General features: G+C 30.2%; 2 protein-coding genes across 2 annotated transcripts; one reads left to right on the forward strand and one right to left on the reverse strand.

Moving 5' to 3' along the window:
* The first annotated feature begins 1,397 nt into the window (after positions 1-1,397).
* LOC135954205 (COMM domain-containing protein 4) lies at positions 1,398-9,927 on the forward strand. Its single transcript, XM_065504282.1, has 4 exons — positions 1,398-1,475; positions 9,109-9,249; positions 9,316-9,547; positions 9,649-9,927. Exons 1-4 carry the CDS (start codon positions 1,473-1,475, stop codon positions 9,870-9,872), a joined length of 600 nt encoding a protein of 199 aa, XP_065360354.1. The 5' UTR covers positions 1,398-1,472; the 3' UTR covers positions 9,873-9,927.
* Positions 1,580-2,219, reverse strand: Lk (Leucokinin). The gene has a single exon (XM_065505018.1). It carries the CDS (start codon positions 2,207-2,209, stop codon positions 1,706-1,708), a length of 504 nt encoding a protein of 167 aa, XP_065361090.1. The 5' UTR covers positions 2,210-2,219; the 3' UTR covers positions 1,580-1,705.
* Positions 9,928-19,395: the final 9,468 nt, after the last annotated feature.

The following is a 19,395-nucleotide window of genomic DNA, read 5'->3' on the forward strand; positions in this document are numbered from 1 at the left end:
CGTCAAATTTTATACCGATCGGACTAGGCGTTTAGAAATTTATCCCCATAAATGGATTTTTGGGGATTTTTTTTAAAAAATTAGAGACCCGATGTGACCAACACTGGCCCCCATTCGCGATAGGAAGCTAAAGAAACATAAGTCAACTCGAAAACACCTCATCCACAACCATGTGAAATTTCGTAAAAATATCTCCAATATTTCACGAGATACCGAATTATTTAAAAAAAAAAAGTTTCTAAACCACTGTGCGTCTTCTTTAAATATCACATATTTAAAGCACAAAGTATACAGAGGCGTCAAATTTGACAGTTCAAAACCACTAAAATCAGCTTTTTTGAAATTGTTTCGATAGAAAGAGAAAACAAATTTGCGGTTTAATACAGACAGTGCGTTAAAACAAACAACTATATAAATAAGCACAAAACCAAACCAGTTGAAATTGTTTCGAGCGAAAGAGACAAATATATTTTCCATTTTAAAAAATTTTGTGCCACAGACTACGAAAAAATTGTCTTACAAATTTATTTGTTTGTTTTGTTCACATTTCTTTGTCTACCAAATTCGTGTTTTATATAGCGTTTTGCTTTAACACATCACTGATATTGTAGTACAAAATATATTGCTATCTCTTTTTATGAGAACTGCCCTAACATCTGATTTGGCGTTTTTACATGCTATTTGACAGCTAGCTGTTCGTGCGAAAGAAGTGCTGCGTATGTTATTTCGTGTGGAAAAATAAGGTTGCCAGATGTATTTCACATGTTTTCCACAATAAAAACAGAGTACAACTTTTGCGAAATTATTTCGCATATATTTCAGAGTACCTAGCTTAACGTGGAACTATGGTCGAAGAAAAATTATATATTGCCATAGTAGGAATTGAAAAATGGAATACAATTGATTGAAACCGGGAATGCTGCCCATAAAATAGAGTTTAGCTTAGTGTATGCATGGAACACATCGAAGACAGCAAGACAGCAAAAATATATTTTTTTTACTTAGTAACAGGATAATTAATTATAACCATATATGTTTACTCAAAATAATTGTTTCAATCTTAATTACTTTGGAATTTTGTACGGTTATTTTTTATTGAAGTGGCACCACTGAATTATAAATCAGCTGTTTACTTTGTAGCTGTCGTCTTTAAAATAATTCAGTAGCTGACACACGACTACAACTCCAGCCAGCAGAATTTGTGTCCGTGTAGTCGTGTAGCCTGTTGTCTTGAATGTGTTTAATGCATTAATGGATATTTCTCAAAAAGTTTTTGTTACTTTTGAATTCCAGGTATATGGTCACCCTATATTTAACGGACGTTAATAAACAAAAACAGCCGCTGTCATGTATTTCAAATCAACCGCTGTATTGTATTTCACAAACAGCTGATGTGTAGTAATTTTTGTTATTGTTGTTTTCTTTAACTGTGCTAAAATATTTGTAAACATTCCTCCAAGTAATTTACAAAAATGGTAAGTTTTTGCTAAATATTTAAAAATTAAACAACAAACATTACTTTAATGTAGTTGCTAAGCTATAATTTATTATAATTAAGTTTAAAAACATAATGAGTTAAGTTTGTACAAAAAGTTGACGAGTTCATTAGATTATTTTCATAGCGATTTCGAATTTTTACAAAGTTTACAATTATCTCAGCCCTTTAAAATTATTATAAATTTTGTAGTTAACAAGAAGAGTTCATTTAAAAGCTTAAGTTGCCTTCATCATTGTGTTCCTGTTCCAAATCATTGCTGTTAATGCCACTGCGTTTACCGCCCCACGAATGGAAACGTTGTTTCTTGCCCAACACCACTGAATTGCGTTTTTCATCTCTTTGCTGTTGTTGCATTTGGTATTTTACGCGACATCTTTCCATAACAGCATCACGTATAATATTTGTGAATTCCATGTCATTAAATTGAGCCATCAATAACTTGAAGAATGACCAAACTTCAGACTTTTGTTCGGTGGGCTGATAGCGTCCAAAGAATGCTAGTTGTGCTGGCAAATTTGTATCGACTAGTGGTGAAGCTCTTGTATTGTAGGCATCACAGACATCTTCAAAACTTAGTATGGCTTGCAGTAAGAATTTTCGATATTTATTTAAGTGGGCTTCACAGCTTTGCAAATCGCTGGTATCTGCTTTGGCATAACTATACCAGAAACAAATGAATACCACGAAGAGTAAAGAACGAATGGACATCATGATAATGGTGAGGGCTGAAATAAAATGGTTATAACAATAAAATAGGTCTTTATTTTAAATATAATAGTTAGGATTTTAAGCAAAATAAGTGTTGTGGCTCAGTTTAACTTCAAAATAATTTGAGATATTTTTGTAAATATTTTCATTATTATGACCTATAGTTAGTGCTAACTTTAAGTTAAGTTTTCATTCTAATTGTGGGAAAATCTAATACATTTCAAATAACATCAAATTCGAATTTTTAAGTTCCTTGGTATCAACGGAATACAGAAATTATCAATTCTCAAAAGCGTGTTAATCGATTAATCAGTACTAGATTTGTTTGATAATTTAATAGAGTATTCAAAATTTAGTGTAAGATTAATTTAAAGAGAACTGAAACTGATACTTTCAAATAGTTCTCAAATTTAAAAATATTTTTAGGAAGGATTTTCAAAATTATTTGTATAAAATTTTACAATAATTATGACTAAAATGCTGCAGTACAGATGTGCCGGACAAACAGTACTTTACTATCTACAAACTGGTAATTTGTCCAGATGACTTTGATTACTGCCTTGATAGAAAGACTATTCCAAAGTAATGAGTTGGATACTCCATAACAAAAAGTAACTACTGGATATTCGAACGCAAAAATCATATTAAATTCAAGAATCCAATTAGACTGTCTTACAAATTGTAAAATATTAAAATTATTTGTTTTCTAAAGAAAATTACTGTTTTTTTATTTTAAAGGAAATGTATAGTATCGAATATTCAAAATCAGTAGAATTTGAAAGCACTACTTTACTTTATTGGAATTTATTGTATTATTATAATTAAATTTCCTAATTAGTATTTTTTAGCCTCGAAAATTCAAAACTTTTAATAGTTTTACACTTTATTTTAAGGAATCAAACTATTTTTCTAAGATTTTCTGATGCACTTAGGTTTAGAAGGGTGTACACAAAGTGTACTTCCACCCAGAGACCTTGAGGTCCATTGTGATTCCCTTCGATGATGCACTTAACTTTTAATATTATTTTTCTTTGTTCTTTTTACCTTTTAAGCGTTAAATTTAATAAACCTTGAACTTAAATTTTAAAACGGCAACAATGTTTTCCTTTATGATTCGTATCAAACAATTTTAATTAAATGTTTATCAACACTTGTCACTGTTAATTTCACAAATATCAAATGAATACTGTGAGTTTTGAATTAATCTACAGCCACTTATATACAAATGTTAGTCCTAGCAACGCCTTTGCTGCCAACGTCCACATTATCCAGTTAAGCATTGAAAAGGATGAAACATTTCTTTTTGTTTTGCAGCAAACTTAATATCTTTGGTGTATTCTTAAAAATTATACGCGCTTTAAACAGTTAATAAAATAATTACCAGCCAATGTAGCAAAAAAGCTCAAAAGGATTTCATATTTAAAAGCATTAAAGTACCCTACCATAGGTAATTGTAATAAGTAGATTTTAAAATATTTTGAAGTTTTCACTTTGTAAACGTTTGATTAAAATTGTTTGGAAAAGGTTCAAATTTTAAGTGCCTTTATTGCAAAATGTTTCCTTGTATAAAATTGAGACCAAAATGGTGTATTAAATTTAGTAAAGACTTGGTTTTGTAATAAATAATTAATAAACTAAAAAGTTTTAAATAAATTGTAGGGAGAAAAGATTTAAAATTTTTAGTAAACCAGACTACAACAAAAAAATGTACAAAATTTAGGTGCTTGAAAAATTTTCACTTTATGTTTTATTAAAATCGTTTTGAAATGGTTTGAATTTTAAATATGTTTGTTTCAGAATGTTTTCTTGTATAAAATTAAGTCCAGAATCGGGTTTAAAATTTAGAAGACTTCATATTTTAATAAAATTAAATATAAAAAAAAAAATAATTTTCTTAGGAGAAAAGATTTCAAATGTTTTAGAATCGTCAGAAATTTTAAAAATTATTATTGTATTTCAAAATAATAAGTTAATTAAAAATTTTCTATGAAATTTTGGGTCTCTAAAAAGTCACTATTAAATAAAGATTTTAGAGTATTTTTTACTGAACAGTTATTATAGAAAATGTTTGGCTTCACCAAAAGGGATGTCCATTTCATTCTTCACACAATTTATAAAACAATTTCCATTTACTCTACATAATATATTTCCAAACAATTAACAACTGTACGGTATTTCAAAGTTGTATATATCTTATATTCTAACTTCCAAACCATTGCACAGGCAAACGGTTTGATAAATTAAAAAAATAAATAAATGTGAAAATACCGGAAAATATACATACTCTAGGGGGTGGGCATAGAAAACATTTGTTTGTTTGTTCCTTTCTTGTTAACTTCTCTGTAATTGTAAACATTATAATCTCTTGCTATCGCATGCTACTGCAACAAGTGTCATACATTTATACTTGACTTTGGTGGAAAAAAACGTTTGTTTTATTCTTCTTAATTATATGATAAATGTTGGCTTTTAGTAAAAAAATAAATAAATAAATAAACAGAATAAACAATTTATAAAAATATAAACCATATTTAGCAGCTTTATACTACTATAATATTTTATTTGTCCCTTGAGAATTATTTTTTCCTTTTTGTTTCTCCTTTATATGAATAATTGGGACTCAACATACTTGTGCATTCTGCACTAGGTCTTTGATTAGCATGTCTTTAACGTGACTAGCTTTAGTTCTAAGTAAATATTTGCCATTTTTTTTATTGTACGAGAAAAAAATGAGAATAAATATGTTGTATAAAAAAGTGTAATTTTTTATACTTAAATTAAAATTGTTGTATTCCTACGCAGTATTAGATTTTTTTCTAAAAATACATATTTTTTTAAAATAAAACGGATTATTTTTATTCAGCGCAGAGTTTTATTTTTAGAAAATTGTAACAAGTTTTCACAGAATGTATTTTAAGCTAATTAACTATATTAGTAAAAATGTATGGAACAACTTCTTTACTTTGTTTCAGGTTACAAAATTAGACTAATAATCCAATATATTTGTGATCCATCCAAAACAAACATGTTCTTTAATGAGTCTTTGAAAATTGTGACCACTTATTTTATGAACGGATTGTTTTGAAACCTGGACAATTTTTATAAAAAATATGTTTAAATTTTTAAAATTTCTTCCATACAAATTGTTTCAACGATTTATGAAAGCGATTTATATAAGGTGTGTTCGCGTACTTTCCAGTAAAAAATATCCAGTAACTTTATTTCAGAGAGTAAAAATAAATTACTCTCAATCTGAAAAATTACAAAAAAAAGTACGCGAACAAGTATTTGTAAATATAAGTTGTATTTTATTATAAATCAATTATAAACGTTTGTATTGTGTTATTTTACATCTTTACTTTGCAAACTTGTAAATTGTATTAATTCTCAACTTTTTAGTTTTGTTTATACACTGGTGCATATTCCTATAAACGCACACTACTTTTTGTTAAAAAAAATTGTAAAAATTAAACAAGAACATATTCAGGGGGCTACAAATTTTATTATTAAATTAGTTAAGACTTCACTTAAAATAATGTTTACAAAAAAAAATCATTTGTACTTTATTTATTTTTTACATAATTTTCGAGATTAACAGACACTTTTAAGGGTATTTTCTTATAAACGCACATTAATTTATAGGCCACTGTAGCATTATTAATAATGTGTGGATGATCCTTTGTTATGGATTGTTTCAAAAATACGGTCTGGCATTGATTCCACTAATTTTTTAAGCAGATCGGAATCAGTTTCCTCCCAGACTTGTTAAATTCTTAGTTTCAGCTCTGTCACAGTCATTATGCTTTCATTCTGGGCATTATTTGCATAAACATTACGGGCCATGTATCGCCACAAGTTCTCCATTGGGTTTAATTTCGGACTACAAGCCGGCCAGTCCAACAGAGCAATGTTATGTTCATTAAACCAAGATTTAGATTGCTTAGAAACCTGGATTGCAGCATTATCTTGTTGGAATATGCAATCTTCATCCATTTTTTCATCTATAAATGAGAGAAGAGCAATTTTCAACAGTTCGTTATAAATCGCACTATTAATTTTTGTCGGAACAAAACATATTTTCGACTTGCCAACTGCAGAAAACGCTGCCCAAACCAAAACACTGCCACCACCGAAATTATGTTTTGACATCCGAACATCGTTTGATCTCAAATCGTGCCAATAGCATGAGTATGAGTCAGGATCGTCTAAATTATTTTTTTTTTTCGTCAGAGAAAATTATTTTTTTGCACTCATCTGTCCATTTCATATATTTTCTTGCGAATTTTAGACGATTTTCTTTATGGTGCTATTTTAGCATTGGTTTACATTTTGGCTTTTTCCATTTTATGTTTTCATCGTTTCGTAAAATGTGTGCAACGTGTTTGGAAGTCACTGGAAGATTCAATTTATTCTTTATTTGTGTGGAATTCAATTTGTTGCAGGTTGCTTCTTGTTTTATTAGATAAGGTTGTCTTCTTGTTAGTTTTGTATTTCCCTTTGTAGGTCTGCGAACTCCATAATTTTGATCTTTCTTGAAGAAATTTCGCACCACACTTTCCGAACGATCGATTTTACGTCCAATTTCTCTATTGGAACATTCTTTGGTCGTGAAAAAATTTAATTGGAATCTTTTCTTGATCGGACAAAAAAGTTCCCTTGGGCATCTTTAAAAGTGGTGAAATTTATTGATTCAAATTTTAGAAACGTAACTTTGGTTGAAAAAAAACTAAAATTGATAATATTTTATTTTTGGTAACTTTTTTAAAAACAAATTTCACGTCTGCGTTTATACGAATCTTCCACTTAAAAAAAAACAAAGAACATTTGATCACATAATTAAGGCAAACAACAAGAATAAGAAAAAAAACTTGTTCACTTTCAAAAAGTACCGTTAAGTTGTCTCTCATTAAAAAAGTTAAATTTTGCATTTGGATGAGAACAACAAAGATATAACAAAAAAACAGAAAAAAATTATGTGCGTTTATAGGAATATGCACCAGTGTATTTGCAACCATATGTTTTAAACATATTTTTATGTTGATATTTTTTACTGGACAAAAAATGTCAGTTCATAGATAGAGAACATGATACTCTATCTATGAACTGACACTTTTAACACTCTCTTGCTCTCTCGTTACAAGTTTTTAAAAGTAAACAAACAGAATCCAGTAACTTCTAGTGATAATTTGTACAAATTATCAAGTACGCGAACACTACTATTATTTTGGTAGCTGTATTTTAGCGCCTTATAAACCCATAATTTTTGTAGATTTTGCTGAGCTCAACAATAATGTAAATGCCATGAAAAAAGTGATTAGAGACTCAGAAAAAAATCTTGGTTTATTCAGACCTCTACATAATCCTCACTTGACGCAAAGTGATCATCAACCTAATCTCGAAGGAATTGCCCAATTCACAATTGGTGTCGTAACATTGTATGTATGTATGTCATAAATATTTTTCAAACTAATTTTTCGAAACAAAAACAAAATATTAATAAAAAAAAATTACTACATACAACGATACAACGCTACAACACCAATTGTAAATTGGGCAAATATGTAAAATATATTATTTCGAGCTTATGCTGTTAAAAGAGTTTGAGCGGATCTCAAAATAAATAAGTCCCTGGGTCAGATGATCTTGAAACATTGAACTAAAACACTAGCTTGTGCAGTTGTGGACATAAAATTGAGTTCCTCATCTCCTCAATACTTAAAAATGTGGGATTTACAATAGATGGCGCATCTTTTGAACGCGGTTTTTGTTTTTAATAACTTACATATGTAAATGTAATTTTTAAGGGTAGATATCTGTAATTTACATATTCTAACTTAGTTATTGATCATTATAGTGTAAACCAAGTTTTTTTTTTGCTTCGAAAATGTCGAATTGTGTGCCAACAAAGCGTCATATGCAGGAAGTTTTGCTTTACTTCTTTAAATTGAAAAAAGTGCCGTTGAAGCACACCGATTGCTCACCAAAGCTTATGGTGAAAGAAAGCAGTCATCACTGTTAAGGACAATAACAGGTGCCCCATGGTACATTTGCAATAGTAACATCCATAGGGATCTCAATGTCCCCATAATGCTCGAGGAGATCAAAATCTCCAGTCATAACTAATGGATCATCCATATCCCATTGCCAGGAAGTTGCTGTCATTTGAGGGTCACAGACGACTAAGACGAATAGAAACACTGGATCTGGCTAGATAACCAATTTATCGAACACTAATGTTGGATATCCCTGAAAATTAAATTTTGTTCTAACGTTATTTTTTTTTAATCTTTTGAGAAATTTACAAAAATTTTCTTAGAGACCATCAGTGTGGCTTTCAGTGGTGAAGCTCTACATTCCTATCTAGCATTCCTATCGAAAAGGCGGTGGTAATGTTGTGCCTCCAGATATTTCAAATACGTTTGGAACACTTTAATATAAACTAATTAATTAATCAGGGTCTTGTGACAATCTCTGAATGAAACGTTCACAAGACTCAATATAATATTTTGAGACAAAATGCCGTGACCTGTAAAATAATTTAATAAAAAATTTTAAAAACTACACGTAGCATTGAAAAAATAAGTATACAGTTAGAATTAGGGTATCGCATCAGTTTTAGTTTTGACGGCACCAAAATCATTGTAGGCCTGTATAGTATTTTCCCAGCGTGCCAAATGTTGCGTTTTCATTAAACTGTGCTATGTAGTTAATTTACTGTTAAAATAATAGTGTAACGCAATAAATTTAGATAAATTAAAATCAAATAAAATATTTGTGATATTTCGAGCTTACTACGTACATCTTTTCAATTGTACGCCAATTAATTTTTATAACAATCATCATCTTATATTCATTAAACACTCGATTAAACTTTACAATAACTTTTAATATCATCTTTAAAGAAATTTCGTTTTTGTGGAGATGGTGATTGTCCTGATTGGGTGTTGGGAGAAATAATATCTACCCTTTCTGTTTTGGAAGCCAACAAACTAAACGTGTTGGCTGATTTAGTAGCCAAAAAGATATTGGGACAAGATTTTGATGTAAGTTTTTGAAATTTTTTTAAACTGAAACATTAAATACAGTATTAAATTTCTTTGATATTACAGGAAGCAGAAGTAAAATCCATTACCTCCTCTGTTTCAGCTGATGGCAAAACTGCAGTGGCTTGTATACATTTTCTACTCAACAATGCTGCTAGACATAATGCCAGCGAACTTGTCTTTAATGAAGAACTACAACAATTGGGTTTACCCAAAGAGCATGCCGAAGCCATGTGTAGTATTTTGACTTTGCACGCTCCAGCCATACGTCAACGTTTAATTGATAGAGCTTTTAAAAGTACGCTAACTTTTCTTGCTAACTTACATATAGATTTTATTTGTAATTTTATATTCAAACCTTTAATTATTTATGCATTTCTTTATCTTTCTATTTTCTAGTTAATGAATTATCCTCCATACAACATTTGCCTTCCACGGGTGACAGTATTAATTGCAGTCGTTTTGAGTTAAAAATTTCCCAAGAACTGGTCGATGGTTTACCTCAAAATACCACACATGTGGTGAATATTGATAATGCGCAATTGAAAGTATTATTAGAGGAATTAAAACATGCCCGTAGTGTAATGGAGAAATATAATAATAAAAATTTAAATAAAGTTTAGTTGTAGCAATATGCCAGGGAGTAGTAATTATTTAATAAAATTCTAAGATTACATATTCATACGTTTATTCTTTATGGATAGAAATTTAACACATAAGTGTGTAAAATATTGTATTCATATGACTTTAAGATTAAGGAATTAATTTTGTAAAAAGATTAACCTATTAGTTGTTAGACAATTTTGTTTATCCTCCTCAGTCCCAAGGAAAAACCGAGCATCGGAAGTCTTCGAAAATATTTTTTTATGCTTTTGGATGAAACAATACAATTTGTTCGAGGACATAAAGGACGATAGGATTGTGAGATATTGTATTCTATTTCCTCTTCAAAAGTCAAATAGTTTTGTTCCACCTAATTTCCTTCATCATCAGCAATATCTTCAATATCGCTTTCCATGAGCAGGTCAACAATTTGTTGCTCTGCTGTTGTACCAGCGTGAACAATTTTACAATATTTAATCTGGGGTTTCTGCAATATCAAGTCCAAGAAATTGTGCTACTTCTGCTGGATGTGTCCATAAATCTACTGGACGTAGTGAAGTTGGGTGGACAGTTGAAAATGTGGAGGGTATCATGAGGACCCTGACCACATGCTGGGCATAAGTTGAGGACGGCACGGTCTATGCGGGACCAGAAAGCATTAAGCCTGTTGCTCCATCCTGATCTATGGTATTCAGGCAGACGTCCAAAACCTTCTTCTCATACAGCTCACTTGGGTCCAATAATCGTTCCCTTTGTGATGATCTTAGTTGTGCCAAAACGACTCTTGTTTTCCGCGGCAAAATCTTCTCAGCGTCTGCTATAGGTGGTGGGCGACCTTCAAGTACGACATTCATACGGTATCCTGCTACCGCGGAATTGATGGCGTCTCTATGAATATCGTTCAAAGCTTTCATATACGAGCTGCGATCCAATGAATCCTGCACATACCTCTGTATGCTCTCCTCGTATTTTCTAAGGTCCTGTCTGACATGCTTCGGGGGAGACTCCAACAGTGTGATGTTGAAGTTTGGATGACTCCTCCGGTGACATCCCAGAAGTAACTGTTGCGTCAGCATGACGTTATGTTCTTTAACCGGTAGAACCTTAGTTTCCTCGTGAATGTGGTGTTCGAAGGTAATTTGGAATGTGGACTGTGACGGTTCTTAAGGCTGTATTTTGGCAGCTTTGAATATCTCTCCACTGAGTATCACTTAACGAAGGATAGTTAACCACTGACCGGCCAATCGTCTTGTTGGTTGCTAGCAAGGTTTCTTTGTCCAAAAAAATGCTAAAATAAGAGCCTAACAAATAATTTAATGAACATTTACGTACCTTACCTTGATTATTGCATTGTTAACAATAAAATTATTTATTTCTTTTAGTTTTTATACTTTAAAAAAATTAATTGAAATGGTTAAGTGCTCAATAAAACGTGTTCCACGAACAACTGATCACAAAATTAATTAAAAATTGTTTAGTGTGGGCTGCTGGAAAAAAATCCCGGTTTTTAGAACAAAAAACATGTTCAACTAGCTGTATAAATGGTCGTAAGTAAAATATTTTTTTTAATCAGGTCTGCAGACGTTTGATAAATGTCCAGTGGGCAGCACGCCAGGACCAAGGAATTATGACAGAATTTTCTGTAGAAAATTTTTTGTATGACAGTATTTTCTGTAGAAATTGAGGTGTATAACAGTATTTCCTTTAGAAAATCTTGTGTATGACAGTATTTCAGAAAATCTTGTTTATCAGGTATGTTCTGTAATCCACGTGATTTCAAATCACATACCGTTTTAAAATCACACATGTGATTTGTGCCTGTTCTGTAAATCACACTGTTATTATATTTTTCGGTGTGATTTTAAATTTTCGAAAGCACAAGAAAACAGCTGATTCGTTTATTTTAAATGTTTTGTTTTGCTAATAATTTTGTAGAAATATTAAAGTGAAAATAAACAAGTAAGAGTGCTATATTCGGCTATGCCGAATCTTATATACCCTTCACCTTTGTTGTGGATGCATTATTATTTTTTATAATTAGTATATAGGTATGTATGTACATTGCCCACTTTCAGCTTACAGCATCCTAAATTTATCAAGAACACAAAAAACAACAACAACGCCAAACGAAACAGAACACCAAAAGAAAAAACAAAAACAAAATACGCAAGGCAATGAAACCAACACACATCCAAACATACGTTTAATTGTATAAAAAACAACAACAACGCCAAAAGAAACAAAACACAAAAAAAAACAAAATACGCAAATCTTGCACATCCAACCATACGTTTTGTTGCTTTTTTGTCAAAGCATGCAATACATTGTGTTTTTTGATGAAATTTTCAGAGGTTGTCTCGGATTTTTGCTCATATCTCCGTTATTTATGGACGGATTTTGCTGATTTTAAATAGCAAAATTCTCGAAAGTATGTCTGACAGAATTGTTGAAGATTTGGATCCCGGAGATATCTGGGGCCTTCAGAAAATTGATTTCAACAGACAGACAGACAGACAGACAGACGGACATGGCTTAATCGACTCCGCTATCTATAAGGATCCAGAATATATATACTTTATAGGGTCGGAAATGAAAAATGTAGAAATTACAAACGGAATGACAAACTTATATATACCCTTCTCACGAAGCTGAAGGGTATAAAAAATGCCTGGAGCTTCTGTTATATCTTTAATGGAATTAAAAAGAATGGAACTACATTTTATAAAAATTTTGCAAAAACTATGGCGCAAGCTCAACCACTATGTCAAAAAGAAAACAAAACAGTAAAGCTGCCACAGTACACAATTGCTTTTGGTTACCACTTGCTTCAACTTTGTTGGATTTTTTTTTCCAATTTGCGCAAAAAACTTAACGCATATTGATAACTTATAATATAATCTAACAAATATTATAAATTTTATGACGAATTCTATAATTAATTTAAAGATATTGAACATATTTTAGACAAACATTAAAAAATTTTAGTCCGGCAAGCTTCCATGTATTTTCGAAAATCATAAACAGCTGACAACTGAAAACAAACCTGAAACCACAAAAGAAATCACAAAAGCAAATAAACTTATTACAGCAGAAAAGGTGTCTCTAGATTTTTATTAAATTGTAGGTGTTTTTTTAATAAAACAAGTAATTCTATAAGAAAATTAATAAAGGACATATTGTTTAATTTATTTAAATAATTTATTTTAATATTTTCCATTCAATAGCCGCAGAAATAACCAAGTGATTTGAAAACATTAGTGACTTTGTTGAACGTTTTAAAATCACAAAATTATATGCTCAGAACACCATTTATGTGATTTCAAACCACTTTTATAAAATGTGATTTGCAGAACATACCTGTATAACATTAATTCCGATTTTAGTACTAATGGTGATTCTTTTGATACCGAACAAATAAATCAATATCCATCCCTGTTGTGTTTATTAAAACCTATTTGCTGTAATAAGCCAGTATTATTGGTTGTTGTATAAACTTTTTCGCTTTCGGTCATTGTTAAGTTATTTAGTAGTGACACCAACCTTATTTTACTAAACTGCCCGAATTGGAAAACTAACGCAAGATGGCGCTAAACGTATGTCTGAAAAACTGTTATATATTCGTACATTTTGTATTAAATTTGTGTACTAACTAGGGTATTCAATCGATTAACCGTTAATCGGTTAACCGATTAATTTTGGGCGGTTAACTGTTCGAATAATTTGAAATTGCCGATTTTCAAATAACAAATAAACCGATTAATTTGTGTCGATTAACCGAATTTCCTTTTTTTTTGCACTTTAAAAAATTGTTTTGTATTTGTTTCAATTCAAATACAAATTTGAAATTAATATTTTTGAACATCCAATAAACATTATTAATGAGTATGTATAACAACTGACATATTTAATTTACATGTATTTGAAACTTTATATTTACATGTATAGACGAAACTTTTTTTTGAAATGAGTATTTTATCATAACTAAACGAAACTATTAAATTAATCAAAATCTAAAACAATCCAAAAAGGAATATTCTTTATCATGCTTTTGATTTCTCCAACATATACAATCAGCGAGAGAGTTTTTTATTAAATCTAAAGAAAAAATCGTTTAAATTATATTCTTTTTATAAACGATTATTTCAGAAGATCTCACTAACACTCACACTTCACTCAAAATCGTTTCGAGAAAAACGTATTTGAATGTTTTATGACATTTTACTATTTCTTAAATAAATTCTCAACAAATCATTCGATTTCAGAAATATAAATAGTAGATGTTAATATCTTTCTAATCTGTATTTAACCCAAATTTTTACTTATCAAATATACGAGAAAACATGAATTTTAATTTTGATGTTTACAACAAAAAAACACTCACAGATAAAATAAAAATTATTGACTTTTTTGAAAACAGGTGAAACTATATGAAAGATTATAGAACAGCGCATATTTTCTATTACTCAGTTCATAAAACACGGATTTTGAGTTATGACGTTTTTGCAGCAAATAGGCGATATGTTTACAAAAATGATCTGAAATACCTTCTTTGCTGTTTTTAAGTTTTTGTACACAAAATTCGTTGTTGTATTTTCAATTTAAAATGAAAATAGAAATTATTCGGTTAATCGAATAATTTTAAATTAACCGATTATTAACCGAATAAATCTAAACCTCGATTAATTATTTGCTCGATTAACCGATTAAACCAGAAACCCGATTAATTGAATACCCTAGTACTAACACACTATGTTCCTGTTTTAGAAGACAGGTTTTTTTTTACTGTTTTTCAAATGTATAAAATTTTGACTTTTTAGAGACAACACGTTTTTTATGCATTAGTATTTTATATATTGTTAGAAAAACAAATTTACACAGAGTCTCTTCGTGAGAAGGGTTAGTCATTCCGTTTGTAATTTCCACAATATAATTCTACGACCCTATAAAGTATATATATTCTGGATCCTTATAGATAGCGGAGTCGATCTGTCTGTTGAAATCAATTTTCTTAAGACCCCAGATTTCTTCGGGATCCAAATCTTCAATAATTCTGTCAGACATGCTTTCGAGAAGTTTCATATTTAAAATCAGCAAAATCGGTCCACAAATGGCAGAGATATAAGGAAAGAAACAGGACAACCTCGATTTTTGACCTATATCTAAGTCATTAATATGGACAATATGGATATCTAATGATAGATATTTCAATACGTTTGGATCAACATTTTTCCCTTTTAACCTCAAGTGAAGAAACAGAGTAGAAAAAAGAGTATCCAAATATATTTAGACCCATGGTAGGCGTTCATATTGTTCAGGTTACGATGATTTTCGTCAAACAACCCGAATGTGAACAAAAGAGCGTAATAGAGCGTAAAAATACACACAATTCATTCAGTTTCTTGATGTTGTTGTGGATATTTTATTTTTTACCCAAAAGAGCACACAAATTAAATGCTTCTTTTTGCCTACCAATGATTTAGACAAATTTCAAAATATTTGCTTGTGGGAATTATGTGGGAGCTATGACCTATTATGATTCGATTGTCATAAAATATTTTAACGTGATTTTTAAGTATTTATATGAGAGCTGTGGCCAATTATGGACCAATATTCACAAAATTCAGCATTATGATTTTTGAATCCAAATTACTGATCTGTGTACTATTTTGGTTTAATATATTGACCTATTATGGTCCTAAGTATTTGAGGGCTATTTTTGTAGAATTTCATATAAACAACGCTATTAACAAGAGTGGACCTTATATGGAAGCTATGCCGAATTATGGACCAATATTTAAAAAATCTTGTAGTACGATTCTTGGATACAAATTACTGATCGGTGTAAAATTTTGATTCAGTATTGATTTTTTTTTGGATATTTGTGCAGGTTAATGTGTTTTCCTGAAGTGGTTCTTATATGGAGGCTATGACCAATTATGGGCCTATCATCGTAACATTTGGTACATCGATTTTTGTATAGATGTATTGAACAATTTTGTTTCGAATTCCAACCTGATAACTATATTTTTAAGAAATTTATGAGGATTTTAATGATTTTCGGGAGTGGACCTTATATGGGAGCTATGGTTAAATATGGACCGATATTCACAAAATCCAGAAGTGTGATTTCTGGATACAAATTACTGATCTGTGCGTAATTTCATTTTGATATCGATATGTTTTAAATATTTTTTAAGGTGAATATCTTTTTCGGAAATGGGCCTTATAGGGGAGCTATGACCAATTATCGGCAAATCTGCGTAAAATTTGGTACAGTGATATATATGTATATGAGTATTATTTTTGTCGAATTTTAGCATGATAAAGGAATTTATAAGAGATTTATGAGTACTTAACTGATTTTCAGAAGTGGACCTTATATGGGAGCTATGGTCAAATATGGACCGATATTCACAAAATTATGTAGTATGATTTCTAAATATAAATTACGGATCTGTGTGAAATTTTGTTTTGATATTGATATTTTTTAGATATTTATGTAGGTTATTGTATTTTTCGGAAGTGGTCCTTATATGGAAGCTATAACCAATTATCGGCCGATCTTCATAGAATTAGGTACAGCGATTTTAGTATATATGGTGATTATTTTTGTCGAATTTCAACTTGATAGCGACATTTATAAGACATTTATGCTTATTTAAGAGTATTTCGGAAGTGTACTTTATATGGGGGCTATGGTCAAATATGGGCCAATCCACGAAAAAATTTGTAATATAATTTTTTTTACCACGAAACTTATTTTTGCTGAATTTTCTATGGATATTCCTATTCTGTAGGCATTTATAAACCATAGAACCATATTTCGAGAAGAAATTTGTATGGGGGCTAGGAGAAATCATGGACCGATTCTTATAATTTTCACCAGAGTTACTCCTTTTATTATAAAAGTAACGAGTGCAAAATTTTATGATATTGGCTGCAATATATTTACAAAAATTACCAAAAATATTTGAAAATGATAATTTTTTTTGTTGAGGTTGTCCCACATTTTAATTCATAACTTTGGTTCCACTTTACCGATTTCGCTGATTTTCAATACCAAACTGCTTAGGACAATAATAAAAATTTTTCTTGCAACTCTACTAAGTTTGTTTGCGTATTTTGGACGTGTTTTACACAGACGGACAGACAGACGGACATGGCTCAATCGACTTAGAATTTCATAAGAATCAATACTATATATACTTGTTGGGTCTCAGATGAATATTTATCAATGTTACACACGGAATGACAAACTTATATATACCCTCATTCACCACTTATGGTGGTGGAGGGTATAAAAAGTTAAGAGTCAAAGAATTCGACAATATTTTGTGTTATTTCGCACCACATTGATAAAAAGTTCATAAGTGTATGTATGACTCAATTCTAATATGGCTCAACAATTCCAAAATCAATACTGGCAACACATTTAAAATATTTCATTAATTGTTTTGTAAATCTTGATGGTTTTATTTTTAATTATCTTAATTGTTACAATTTATTACAGAAATCAAATGTCACTTGCCCACAATTAATTTCCTAAATTATTTAAGTAATTAAGATAGAAGCTTCTGTAAAACATTTATTTCATAATTGAAGTGTGAAAAATGTATATTTTAAAAATTCAAATTGTTTTTAAACCACCCTCTCTAATGAAATAAAATTTAATTGAAAATAAAAGAACAAAATTTTTCTACAAAAAAGAAGTGGGAAAATCTGAACATGTCTACACGATATAGTCCCCTTTGGTATTTCCTTGTCTCACATTTGATGTCATAAATTAGAAACTATTTAGTGAAATGCTTTTTTCATTATTACCCTTCAAAATAACAAGGACAACCAACAGCAACAACAAAAATATCCTTTTATTTTATTACAATCCTAAATGTTGTTTGTACTCGTACAACAAAAAGTCAAATAGTTACAACAAATTCTTTCGGCAATTTAAACACTTACAATTGCATACACTCGAAGAAAGCTATTAGTTAAAAGTTAGGGTGGGAATAAAAACAACAGTTTCAATTGAAATATTTATAAAATATTCAACTGGTTTTAATTATTTCAACTATTCATGTGCTCAAAAACTAAATTTTCGAATATATTCTACACATATTATAGATATGAATCAGCTGGCTTCATTCAGTAATATCGAAAGATTGATAGATAGATTTGAAGGGGTGTGTATTGTAGAAGTACACTCCCACTCGGATACCCATAGGATCCATTGTGATACCCTTAAGAAATATAACTCTGTGTGCACTTAAAGTGAAGAGAAGAAATGAAATTGAAAAGAAAAAAGAAAGAAGTTAGGTGCCATAAAGATTAAATTTAAAATCCAGTCCAAAGAAAAAATTAGAAAAATAAGTATAGACTGGGATTCACGTAGTCCCATTACCTATATCATATCTAGCTATATCCAAAGTTCATCATAGAATCCTTCCGCTAGCCATTTTTGCCTGTAGTCAAGTACAGTTACACAGAATATGTTCCACAGTTTCTAGTTATACCCTTCACCTTCGTGACAGGGGAATATATATGTTTGTCATTCCGTTTGTAATTTCCGCAATATAATTTTCCGACACTATAAAGTATATATATTCAGAATCCTTATAGATAGCGGAGTCGATTAAGCCATGTCCGTCTGTCTGTTGAAATCCATTATCTTCGGGATCCAAATCTTCAATAATTCTGTCAGGCATGCTTTCGAGAAGTTTCCTATTTAAAATCAGCAAAATCGGTCCACAAATGGCTGAGATATGAGGAAAAAACCAGGACAACCTCGATTTTTTACCTATATGGATATCTAATGATAGATATTTCTAAGAACTTTGCAACGACGTATATAAGACCATAGTAAGTTGGACCTACAATGGCTCAAAATCGGAAAAAATATTTTTTAACTCTAATTTTTTTTTTCACCAAAAAAAATTTTAAAAACCAAAAATTTCAAATAATTAAAAAACAACTTTGGAAAAAAATATATAAAAATATACCAAAATATATTTAAAATTTGTATTTTGAAGTATAATTTGGTGAAATCTATACATTGTTAGAATATAAGAATTAAAAAGTAAAAAATTAAATAAAAATTCAAAATTATATTTTTTTAAGACAATGAAATTACAAACATTTTAATAATAAAGCAACATACTTAGGTTTTTGAATCTATGCCACTAACTATATTCCTTGAGTGTACCCACAAAATCAACCCCCTTGATATGAAAAATGTTTAGTTTTATTTGAAACTCTTTTAATATCAAGCGAAAACCTAAAAACCGTAACGGAAAGTATCACTTAAAAAGTTGTGTAGAACAAGTAGAAGGAGGACAGTTAACAAAAATGTTTCATCTCCACCTCTTCGACTGAGACGGCATGTTAAAGCCTTGAACATGAACTAAACGGATGAGGTTTTACGCCTGTTCTATGTACGTTTTACAAGTTAAAAAGGGGAGAATTTTCTCCCTCATTGTAAATATTTATTCGTATTTACTTACCCGACAAACAATAATCGTAATAGAGTCAAAATATACAATTGACAGA

Source organism: Calliphora vicina, chromosome 3 (assembly GCF_958450345.1).
Source record: "Calliphora vicina chromosome 3, idCalVici1.1, whole genome shotgun sequence".
Classification (NCBI taxonomy): Eukaryota; Metazoa; Arthropoda; class Insecta; order Diptera; family Calliphoridae; genus Calliphora; species Calliphora vicina.